This window comes from Phocoena phocoena, chromosome 16 (genome assembly GCF_963924675.1).
Source record: "Phocoena phocoena chromosome 16, mPhoPho1.1, whole genome shotgun sequence".
Classification (NCBI taxonomy): Eukaryota; Metazoa; Chordata; class Mammalia; order Artiodactyla; family Phocoenidae; genus Phocoena; species Phocoena phocoena.
In genome coordinates, this window is record NC_089234.1 from 29,320,858 (window position 1) to 29,333,492 (window position 12,635).

Consider the following 12,635-nt stretch of genomic DNA (forward strand, 5'->3'; position numbering starts at 1 on the left):
TAACATAGTGTTGAATAGATAGATATTGATTTAGGCAACCAAGAATGGGCTACGCCTATATGTAGGCACAGTAGGAGAGTATCTTCTGGGTATATGCTTAAGGGTGAAAGAAAGTTCTCTTTGTGGCTCAAAGTAACATTTCAGTCAGTTTGCTAATGCCAGATATTTCATTTTAGAAAAGTAATTTTTCATTTTACATTAGGGGGAGGATGCAGAATGTAAATAACTTGAGAAGAGGCAAACTACACTGATTTAAAATCACACTAAGGTGTTAATATCAAATAATCCTTTCCCAAGAGCAGGGTTTTTTTCTTTGCAATAATTTTAGTTTATTTAAAAAAATTTTTTTAATTGAAGTGTAATTGAATTGCCGTGTTATGTTAATTACTGCTGTACAGCAAAGTGACTCAATTATACATATTTGTGCCTTCTTTTTCATATTCCTTTCTATTATGGTTTATCACAGGATATTGAATATAGTTCCCTGTGCTATACAGTAGGACCTTGTTGTTTATCCATTCTATATATACCAGTTTGCATTTGCTAATCCCAAATTCCCAACCCAACCCTCTCCCACCTGCCTCCCCCTTGACAACCACCAGTCTATTCTCTGTGTCCATGTTTCTGCTTCTGTTTCATAGATAGGTTCATTTGTGTCATATTTTAGATTCCACATATAAGTGATATCATATGGTATTTGTCCTTTCCAAGAGCAGGTTTTGATGGAGGGGAAGAGAAACACAGGGCAAAGAAATAGTTAAGAGAGTCAGAGGACCCTAAACACAAACTGTGCCACAGTAATACCTTAGGTGACATCCAGGTGTGAGCCTAAGTTTTATGGGGCTGGAAGCTTATACAATGGGGACCTCTTTAAGAAAAAGAAAACAAAACAAATTTGCATGTTTTAGAAATATATCTGACCATATTAACACATTATCATGGCCCTTCCCAGGACATTAGTAGGCCTGTGAAAACGGGGAGCTGGAAGTTGACGAGCTTCCCAGTAAATTAGCCTCTGTGACTCAACTTGGCTATCTGAAAATGGGAGAATATGTCCCAAGGGAAACTTTGGCTCTTCTCTTTCAGGTATAAGACACTAATGATAAATAGGGGAATCTAGCTGGAAAGGTATGTTTACCACAAAAGAGCTCCAAAGTTTCGGTCAGTGTCCTTCCAAGGAACACATTTCCTTGATTCTTAAACACAAACAATTATAAAATGTAACATCAATTTAATAACAGCTGAGGGGAGAGAGTAAACAGCTGGCAAGTTTCCTTTGATGAAAAACATTCTGATTTCAAAACCATTAAAATGTGGAAAATGCATCATCAACTGACAAAAATATAGTAATTGTATCACATTTTAGGCTACAAATGCCATCTATTGAGTGCATCATATATTACTAACCCATTGAAGAAACCAGTAATTTTTTTCAAGGCCACACTTACTAAGTAGTAAAATTAGAACTCCTAACTCCAGGGCCCACACGCTATCCAATACACCGTTCTGAATCTCCCATGCTAGTTAACCATTAATTTTGTAGCCCATGGAATATTTATATTCCTGACCATCCAGGATGAGGAAACCTTTTTAAATAGAAGAATACTGAATGTTCCTGGTGAAAGAATATCAAATTGACCTCTTGGTCAGTTGATATAATCTGGGGTGGGTGTCCTAGAAGTGAAAGCTGAATGAAAGTTGGGGGCCACAATCTTAGGTGATATCTAATATTATCACAATATTAGATAGTGGAAGCAGACAAGGATTTTCAGGGACTGATTTGCATTCATTCACTGGACACCATTCGTATGTTTCATGTGCACATGTATAGTGAGGTCCTGCTGTGTGGAAGGCAATGACCATATGAAGGACATATTGGGGGAAGGGCCCTGAGAACAAACTGCTACTTGGGGCAAAAATCTTCTTCAGGAGGAAAAGGCAGCTTGGGGTGACCTTCTAACATTTCCACATGGAAGTGGGGAGATTACAGGGTTTGTCTTGAACGAGAGGGAATTACCTCTGAGGCTGGTGGAGCCTGTGACTCGTCAGTAGGTAGACAGTAAGCCTGAGGGGTTGGTTAGTCATAGAAGAGGACTGGAGAAGGGAAGAAGAGTGTTTTATGTGCAGGTAGCTGCTGTCCAGTCTTTCCCTCCACCAGCACTTATCCTTGAACATAGTCATTGCTTTGGGACTGTGAAACTTTCTTCCTCATTTTCTTGCATATGATCATAATTTCCTTGCCTCCCCAGTGACTTTCTTTTTTGTGTATTTTCTTATTTTAATTTTATGTTTAGTTGCAATTACACTCGATTGCTTTTCTGCGGTTTGAGATAACAAGAGCAGAGAATATAATTTTAAATCCTAAAAATGACACAGAAACAGAAGCCACACATTAAAAATTGATCTGATACCAAAAGAAAATGGGCAAATATGGCACTCCGGAACAGGAAGATGTTAAAAAGAAATTATACAGAAAAAATTAATGAAACTGACAGGAAGTTCATTAGACAGAAGAAATAAATCAGGAAGAATGTGATGAGATATTGGAATGGCTGAGCTCAGAATAGCTCGACTTGTCTAACCTGAGAAGGACATATTAAATATGGAGGCAGTTTAGTGAACCAGAAGCTTCTAGGTCTCCTCAAACAGAAAAATTCAATTAGAAAGTGAACAGAGTCCCGAAATGGAACTGTGAGGATTTGATGTTTGCTCTTATGGTTTTGAGGTTATTAGTTATCTTCTCTGATATCTATTCAGCATTTCCATTGGTAAAATATTACCTCTCTCACTTATTAACAAGTAAACTACTTCACTGTCTCACTATTTAACAAGTTTTTAATAAGCGAAGTGGCTGACAAGTATTTTATAGGGCATGCAAAATGGAAAAAAACGTGGCTTTCTCAAGTTGCTTATGGTGTAGGAGGGTTAGGCAAACAGAAAGTTACAACTCAGTATAATAAGATCAAGGATAGCAATAGCTTCCAAGAACTTTGGGGGCCAGAGGAGAGAATTAATTTTCTGAAGTTTTGAGAAAAGTTTCACAGAGGAGGTAACATTTAAAATAAGCCATGAAAAAAAAAATCAGACAACATGGATTAGAAGTGAGTAAGGGACAAAGTGATCATCAAAAACCTAAAAGAAAATCATGTAGTTGAAAAATGGTGAGTCCATTTTTTGTGGTGAACCTCAGATCTTGTGGGGACGGAGAGGAGAAAAGGTAGCCAAAAAAAGGTAGCAAAAGGGGTAGTTATGAAAGGTCTTAGATACCAAGTAAAGGAGTTGGTATCATATCCCATGGATCAGTGTTTATCACCACGATTTCACCATGTTTAACATGCTCCCATGGACAAGTGGATAAAATAGACTCTGGGGCTCTGTGTAGTTTACTGGCTCCTTTGCATTTTTTTCCATGTTAAGGAAACATTTCATAGTTCTGACGAATGAAAAGAATATTATTGTGATAACGTTGAATCTACTTTCTTTTATTTTTAAGTAAATCATTTCCCAAATCACTGCTTTCAATATTACCTGAAACAAGTCACTCATAGCGCATCTGCCAGATAGTCGCACAGAACACTCTGTGAGCACATGGTTGAGTTCTGCTGCTGGTAATGGAAAGCCACAGAGGTTCTGAAGCTAGGGAGGAACTTGTCAAGTTAACAGACAGCAGCACTGTAGAGGATAGTCTTGAGAAGGATACACTTTCAGGAAGACCAAGGGAGAAATGATAAGATCCGGAACTCAGGAAGGGACAGTGAGTGAGAAAGGAGAGGGCAGAATGGAATGATCCTGTCCTCTTCTAATATAGTAGGTAGCTTAGAGTCAAAAACACAAGAAGGATGGAAAAAAAATTGGAACATTACTCTCAAGAGCTCTCACCTGGACCTCTTATAAGTACAATAAGGAACAAAGAGGCAGGGGCACCCCCAAGAAGAGCTATGTGCATGGGTAAGGTTTAAGAAGCTCCCTAAAGCTATTCAGCTCCTTTTAACCAGTGACATAGGGGACCAGTTCTGGCTGCTTAAAGAGCTACTGCTCTTCCTGAAGTCCTGGGGGAAGTTGATTTCCAACTGTATGAGATGCTGGAATTAATGGATTCCAGTGTCTTTTGGAGGGTGGGCCTCTTGCCAGGGCTGATTAGCCCCGCTGGCCTGTCCACTATTCCTGTTTTATTGCTTCCTTTCTCATTAAGGAAGGTGTTGGGTTTGGATAACCATAAGCAACATGTCTGCTGTTACAAGGCTACCATCACTTGCACACTGAAACCAGGCTCTCAGGATTCTTTTTTAAACAGATCACAGATTGAGAGAAACAGGAAAAGGAAGCCCAGGTTTGAAAATATGCCACAAAAAAGGTTATTTTCCTATTTTTACTGTTTTCTTTTTTAAAAAATATTCAAAGTGGTAGGGAAAATAAAACTTAAAAGAAAAAAAATCAATACTGTTTTTCTCTCTCACCCCTCCTCTCTCAGTATAGCCACACGAAGCAGTCCTGAGGTCCTCAACCCCTGAAATGACAGGAAAGGGAGTTTGAGGGTTTCCCTTCATACCACCCTGCCCCCAGCTGGCCCAAGGATTCTGAGCAGCCACTGGCAACTTGCTAAGCTGTTCTGTGGATGCCTCAAAGCTCCCTTGTCCACATGGGCCCAAGGCCTGAAGTCTAATGGGGACAAAAGAACTACTAAAAGGGAGACAACCACTCAACTCCCCTCTCCCTTCACTTCAGTAATCTCAGCATTTGTACTTCTTCTCCCTCCCCAGACAATGTGTTCCTTAAAATAATCTTCATCGGCACATCATTTCTCACTAGGAACTGTACCCTTGTTCTTTCCAGTCCTCCAGTTTTCTCTCTTCCAGCACAGGGGGGATCATATTCACGCAGAAAACCACAGTGTTAAACTATAGCCCTCAGTTTCTTAGAGTTTCGCTTTCTAAGGGAATTTTGCAGCTGGTTCCATCTGTTTTTCCTGATTTTTTTCTGTCCATGCTAATTTCCTCTACAGTCCCAACCAGCACCCAGCCTCAGCACCTCCCCGACACGTTACTATGATGGTCTTCTCCGCTCATAGTAGACACACAGTTCATTAAGCCTCTCACCATGTCTGAAATAGGCCTTTCCCTGCTACTTAGCATACATCTGGTCTATTACCTACCACCACAAACGTATCCAAAAGAAAAGCAACCAACTGTAATGTTAGATTGATCCAGACACAATCTCATGTGCTTTGGACAAAGAGAGTTGTCTAGGTAACATTTGCTTTACTTTAAGCGCAAGAGGGAGGAGATATGGGGATATATGTATATGCATAGCTGATTCACTTTGTTATAAAGCAGAAACTAACACACCATTGTAAAGCAATTATACTCCAATAAAGATGTTAAAAACAAAAAAGAGCTTACCATATGCCAGACACCTTTCCAAGTGCTTTACAAATATTAAAGGAGAGCAAGTGCTTTACAAATATTAAAGGAGAGCATTTTCTAATTTTACAAATATTAAAGGAGAGCATTTTCTAATTTTACAGCTGAGGAAATTAAGGCACAGTGAGGTCAACAGTGAGTCAATGATAAAACCAGTATTCAAACACAGGCAATGTGTGTAGAGTCCATGCCCCTAACCACTAATCAGTTCTGCCTCACCAATTACAAGAAGTTTTAGATTGTTTCCTTCCAAATCTTCCTGCAAGTCAGAAGACAATGCAGATGAACTTTATTTACACAGAGTCTGTGTCCTTGCTGAGTCCTGTGTACACAGTAATTTATAAATCCAACCATTTTCTGGAATCAAGTCCTCATTTAAAGGAACTAGACTTTAAAGTCCTTATATAAGGAGCTAGAGGGATCTTTCCTGACTACCGTCTAAAATATCAACCCTCCCCTCCTGCCAAGGCACTTTCTGTCAGATTACTCTGTTTCATGTTCCTTCTAGCACTTATTATTTCTAAATTTATGTTTGTGTGTTTATTGTCAGTCTCCTCCCCTTGACTAAAATATAAGCCAATGAGAGCAGAGACTTCTGTTTCATTCACTGTCTGCCCCTAGAACTCTGCTTGGCATAGAGCAAATGCTCAGTATTTGTTGAGTGAATGAATAAATGCGTTCGATAATGCCTTAATGTTTTTGGATGGACATCCTTCGCCCTTTTTCAGTCTAATTTAAAATATTCCCCTTAGGTAATTTCACCTACTCCTGTGGCTTTTTCCACCACTCTCAATACTTACCTCTGGCCCAGATCTTCAGATCTTTGTTTTTGAGATTGCCAGCTCTGACCAGCTCTGGCTTTTTTTTTTTTTTTTTTTGTCTCCCATATTTTTTATCTAATTTTAATTTCCATAATCAAATTTACTCTTGACCTTTGAGGGATAGGAGCCAAGAGGACCTGCATAAGCATTACAAAATACTAATACATTTTAACATTTTGTATTTGGAAAGGACTTAGATTTCATCTACTTCAAATTTGTGGCTTTACATGTTGGTGAAGAAATTGAATTCCAAGATAATGCTGAGCCAGAAGTCTCACAGCTGCTGTGTGGTAGAACCCCAGACTTCCAGGACGTATTCCTCTTTCCACATCAGTTATCTGCCTATTAGCGTCTACCTCTCCTTTTGCTAATGATACATACACACAAACACACACACACACACGGCTTTATTGAGGTATAATTCATATACCATAAGAGTCACCCTTTAAAAGTGTGAAATTCAGTGGTTTTTAGTATATTCACAGAATTGTGAAACCATCACCACTGTTTAATTTTAGAACATGTTCATTACCCTCCAGAGAAACCCCATACCTATTTGTAGTCACTCCTCATCCTCCCCCCTCATTCTCCCTCACTTTTTCCAACCCTAGAAAACCATTAATCTACTTTCTGTCTCTATGGATTTGACTATTCCGGACATTTCATATAAATGAAAGAATATAATATGTGGCCTTTTGTGTCTGGCTTCTTTCACTTAGCTCAATGATTTCAAGGTTCATCATCTTATACTAGTTACCTTTTTGTTTTGTTTAACCAAACCACCTTTCTCTAACTGCCTCAATCATTTCAATATCTTTGAGCAAAAATTAATCTTTGACTATCCTGGAAGCCAAAGGCAAAAAATAAAAACACAGATATGTTACTCAGTTCCAGTTAGTCACAGCTCCAGATCCCGTCCGGGCGCAGCTTCTCTGCACACGGCCTGCGTTGCTGCCTCCATCTTGAGCTGGGAAGTTGTGCAGCCGCTTTGCGCTAGAAACTCTGGTCTGAAAGTGCTGGGTTTGAGGCCTCTGCCCGCCGCACCCTATGAGCCAGTGAAACTAGACTAAGTGCAAAAGAAAAGAAAAGAAAAAAAGTGGCCTGGAACCGAACCAGCAATATCTTTGAGGTCTGCCTGTATACAATTTGATGAATTTGGACATATGCAAACACTCATGAAACCATCACCATGATCAAGGGAGAAGATGGCGGAAGAGTAAGACGCGGAGATTACCTTCCTCCCCACAGATACATCAGAAATACAGCTACACGTGGAACTGCTCCTATAGTTCCAGTTAGTCATAAAGGAAGCACAAAGTTTATCAGAAGCATGGATGTTTTAAGGGGAATCATCACTGTAGGCCTTTAATTTCTCCATATGACTCTGTCTTCTGATCATTTAAGGTGTTTTTCTCGCTTTCTTATTTATACTATTTCCAGCTGCCCTTGGGTTGGGCACTCTGAGCAGTGTCAAGAAGGGGGAGAGGACCACCTTGTGGTGTCCTCAATGACTCTGGGTGCAAGGGGAAATTCTTATTTAATCTTTAACAGTTTCCAGCTTGACCTCCGCTATTAATTTTTTCTTCTATTCTTGATCATAATCCTTACTTACATCTCAAATTTTTAAAATATATTTACAACTTTAACCCTGAAAGCATCAAGTACTTTACCAACCCTGATTTTAAAATAGGTCTCAAATAATGCATATTCTCTAGTAGATGCAGGGGAGAGAGCAGAGGGCAGGGAGCTATACATAGGGAGAGATGAAAAGAGGAATATGATTGCTTGCTAATGTCTGCCCATGGGTCTGGGAAAAGGAAAGTTCTGGCATATATGTTACAACATACATATGGTTTTTGGTTTTTTTTTTTTTTTTAGACCTGAGGTGCAGAGAATTAATTACCCTCCTCAGCTGCAGCAAACTATTATCATCAGTTCATGCAAAGCCCTCCTTTTGTTTTAATTTTCACCTTCATCTCTAATCCGCACTTACATTCACCTCCCTTTTATACATGCCTTCCTTATGTCTTTTTTTTTCTTATTTTCTTTTTTTTTCTTTTTGTTTTCCTTTTTTTCTTGTGTCTTTGATATATGTCCTTAACAGAGATGTATCTTTATATACTTTTAGTGTTATTGGGTATGAATGAGTAATCACATAAATAATATTGTGCCATAAACCTCATTCTGTTTCTGTTTTTTAAAAGCTCACTAAATCTTTAAAGCCTGTTCATGTTGCTGGACTTATATTGAATGTATTGCTATAACTGCTGCATAATATTTCATGTATGTATTTTACTTTTTCATTCCTCTAGCAATGGACACCTGCCACAAACAGTGACATAGTAAACATCTTCATACTTGTCCCCTTAGAGACCTGAGGCAGAATCGCTTTGTTCTATATGTCTAGGAGAGGAATTGGTGGGCCGTAGGACCTAAATACACTACTGCCTTTATCCAGCCCCTCTTGTGCACAACCCGCATCCTCTCAGTCCCACCTCCTACTCTAGCCATCCCTGCAGAGACCAGAGCTAGGCAGCTGCACAGGCTGCAACCAGCTTGGTGCTGGTGTGGTGCGGGAGGACCTCTCATTTTCTGCTCTGGGACTTCTCTAAGGCAGAGTGTGGAATGGTGGGAACCTGCTCAGCACTCATGCCTGCACAGTGAAATGGGGTGATAACAGTCACAAGGCTGCTCTTGACCTTTGGAGAATAGGAGCCAAACGATGAATGCTTCCCCTGGTCACCCCCCCGCCTTGGGGGACAGTTCTGAGACACAGTTCTTAAGGCTTTTACCAAGTTCCCTGTAGAATTGAGTATAAGTTGCCAGTAGTTACCAACTTGAAAACTCATTCTTGTACTGTTTTTTTCTTCTTCCTTTTCACAGTCCCCAGTTCCTCATTCCTGCTCCCGGTTATTTCTTCCCAAATGAACTACGTATAGACAAGCCTTTGTCTTAGACTCTGCTCTCAGAGATTACCCAGCATACAACATTATCCCTAAGTACTGCCAGATTGCTCTCCAGAGAATCTGAGACCACATCTAGATAGTCTGGCCAATCTCCAGCTTGTGGATCAGAGGCGAGGATATTTCAAAATTTCAGAGGGCCACCTTTTGACAAGAGGCTTTGTGTATGCTTAGAAGGCAGCTCCCTGTGTAGGATGTTTCACGTGTGAGTCAGTGGTTTTTCTTTTTACACTTACTGCAGTTATTTTCAAAATGTGGTTGTAATATACATACATGCCTTGGTAATGATAATATACCTTTCCCAAACATTGATCTCTGCCCTCTCTCATGATTCACAACTGCTGATGCATGGACAGTACACTCATCCATGGATGTGCCATAACAGAGTATTAAGAAAATTTGCTTCTCAATACTTGTTAATATGGAAACATCATACCACCTGTATCTTCCAGTGAAGGGTGTTGCAGTCAACTTATGTCCTAGATAAAGATGCATTGTTCTTCTGTCACATTGTCACTTGGGTTTTCTTATGGGAAAAAAATGATCATTTCTGTGAGTGGACATGTATCAATGTTAATTCTTTTGTGTGTGTGTGCCAGCTATCTGTATGGGGTGCATCACCATGAAAAGAGCACAGGTCATGACCACCTGGGAGCAGCGGATGAGAGGAACTTCTTTAAGGGAATGTATGTTCCTTCTCATTTGGGAACAGCTTTTAAAAATCTCATCATCTCCTTCTGCTTTTGTTGTGTGAACAGGTGGTTAATACATACACCCCAGGAAAGAAGATTTGGCTTGAAGGTGTGGTGACCACCTCAGTTGGAGGCACAAACAATCTGTCAGATTCCTATGCTGCAGGATTCTTGTGAGTAACACTTGCAATTTCACTCCCAAGGGCTTTGAGGAAAGGACAGTGAAATTGCTCATTATTCTGCCCATTGGCCGGGGGAGGGGGGGTTCCTTTCCCACTGAAAATTCTTCATCCATTTCTTTGTAAATGTGTTTAATCACTCAACAAACAGCAATTAGGGACTTGTCTAGTTACTAAGATCTCAGGTGCCAGCATTAGAGCAAAAGTAATAATAGTAGTAGTAATCATGATAGTAATAAGAGCTTTATTTTATGTCTTCAGTGCAAAATACAGTACAGACAACATACATTTTCTCTTCTACTTTTCACCTGAGTCCTGGGAGATAGGTAAGAGTAAGACAGGGGTTTTGCCCTTTAGAAACTTATGATTGGAGGAATGGAGATGGGGAATAAGAAAAGCTGTAGGAGACAAGTGTCATAATAATAATAATTTTAACTGCATAGTGCTTGCCATGTGCTGAGGACTATCTGATGTGCTTTATATGTATTTAATAATTTAACAACCAGTGTATTAGATACCCTTATTATATCCTTATACCCTTATAAGAACCCAGTGAGATAAATGTGATTATTGGTTAGTGGCAGAGCTTGGACTCAAGCCAAGGCAGTTTGCTCCAGAGTCCAGCCTCTTTGCCACTACAGTGTGCCATCTCTCTTTCTGCCTTACGTGGGCTATCCACAGGAGGGGTAGACATGCAAAAGAATCAAGAGTTTCTGAATGGGAGGATCAGGAAGGGCTTTGCGGAGGAAGAGGCATTTGAGTGGAACATAGATTTCTCTAATTTCTATAGGTGAAGATTGTTGCTGATGGTAGTGGGAGCATAGAGGCTGAAGGAACATTATGAGGGGAAATGATTAGTGTGAGAAAGCCTCAGTATCTGCAGGGGTGTAGTGAGGGCTGTGATTAGGGACAGAGTTTTACCACCAAATCATGGAAGACCTTGAAAACCAGGCAGGGGAAATGAGGCCTTGTTCTATACTCAGTGGCTAAACCATTGATGATTTTGGAGGAAGAGAGAGACCCATCTGACCTGTATTTAAAACGTTGGCTTTGATAGTAGTATGCACAAGAGTTTGGATAGGCAAGAGGTAGGAAAATGAACTTGAAGGCTACTGTAGTCGTCTGGAGAACAACTTAAGCCAGAAGCATGAGGACCTCTGGCTGGCCTGCCATTGTCATGGACCACAGATTAACCAAGTGACCTGTTCCTGGTCCAGTCTAGTCTGTGGTCCTGGTTTTTTGTCTGAGCAAGGTTCTCCTAAGAACTGCAGCTCTGCCCTCAACTATGCGTTTCACTACTAACAGCTGCTCCTAATTATATAGCTGTAGATCTTCTCCATGAAGGCAGCTTCTTCAATACAGTTGTGAAGGACAAATCAGGCTGGTCAAGTAGGTTGTCTTTAAGATGGCATCCTGGCAGATGCAGATGAAGATAATGAGTCAATGTCTACATGGTGATGGCTGGGGTCTTCCAGCCCTGTGACCTCACATGAGAGGCACAGAGAGGTTGTTCAGGGAGCATGGTTCAGTGAAGGAAATGGAGTGAATCAGCATTTGCTACAGTGTTGCTGAGGGTCTTCTTTCAAAAGTACTCTCCTCACGGGGTTTCACTGTGAGAGACAGGTTGACAGTCCGTACTGCAGGAGGCCTCTGGAATCAGAAGAAGAATGGCCTTTGCTCAGCCTTCACAGAATGACTCCTCTGCAGGGCCCAGCAAGCAGCCCTCTTGTACTGTTTTCGTGAACATTCTTCCCTTTAGAGAGTGATGTGAAATGAGAAATAGCACAGACCTTCATGAAGAGAGCTAGAGAGAGACCTGCCTTTTCATTAGCATCAGCCAGATATCCATAGATCTCTGAGTCGCTTTGCAAACACAGATTAATATTGTTGTTTAGATTTTGGTTGTAGTTCAGATGTCCAATGCTTTGTTGACAGATCAAATGACAACCAGCTCATTCTGCCCCTGGCCTTCTCTCTTACCTCTTTATCACCCATTTCCTCTCAACCGCACTGGCAGTACCTAGATATATGCCCTTTGAGTCCAGTTCTCCAAGGGGCATAAATTGCTTCCTGGGAAAAAAAAATGTAAAGCATTCTAGGAAGCTCCAGAAGGCTAGCAAGGAGTTGGAAAGAAAGCATTTTACAGCCCTTTTTCAATACATGGCATAACTATAAGCTTACCAGGGCATATACAAATGCATACACAAATGAGAATTCTCTGCTGCCAAGTATTCAAGGGTAGTTTTCCCAGTCAGGGCTTTGAGATTCTTTGATGCCCTACCCTTGGCATGCTGCTGTGTCTGCAGCACCTAGTAATGTCTGCCATGTAGTAGATATTCAATAAAGTTTTGTGGATGAAAGATAATGGCTGCAGAAGCATCCTTGGTGAGATATACCAGTTATCTTGCCACTTTTCTCTACTTGAACATAAAAGGGAGACCTGGGACATCATTTATTTCCCCTACTCAGGAGATTTATTATTACAGGAGGAAGATGAAGACAACTCCAGAACTAACCATCTATTCTGAAAAGCCATGGGGAAACAAGGGCTCTGGCCATA

The 12,635-nt window shown here is 40.5% G+C and overlaps 1 protein-coding gene across 3 annotated transcripts in view; it reads left to right on the top strand.

Annotated features, from left to right (window-relative positions):
* Positions 1-12,635, top strand: part of HPSE2 (heparanase 2 (inactive)) — a 575,892-nt gene that overhangs the window by 424,907 nt on the left and 138,350 nt on the right. For all 3 annotated transcript variants that reach the window (XM_065894147.1, XM_065894148.1, XM_065894149.1), the window contains one exon: positions 9,963-10,069. In XM_065894147.1, the coding sequence (XP_065750219.1) occupies positions 9,963-10,069 (107 nt within the window). The remainder of the gene's footprint in view (positions 1-9,962; positions 10,070-12,635) is intronic.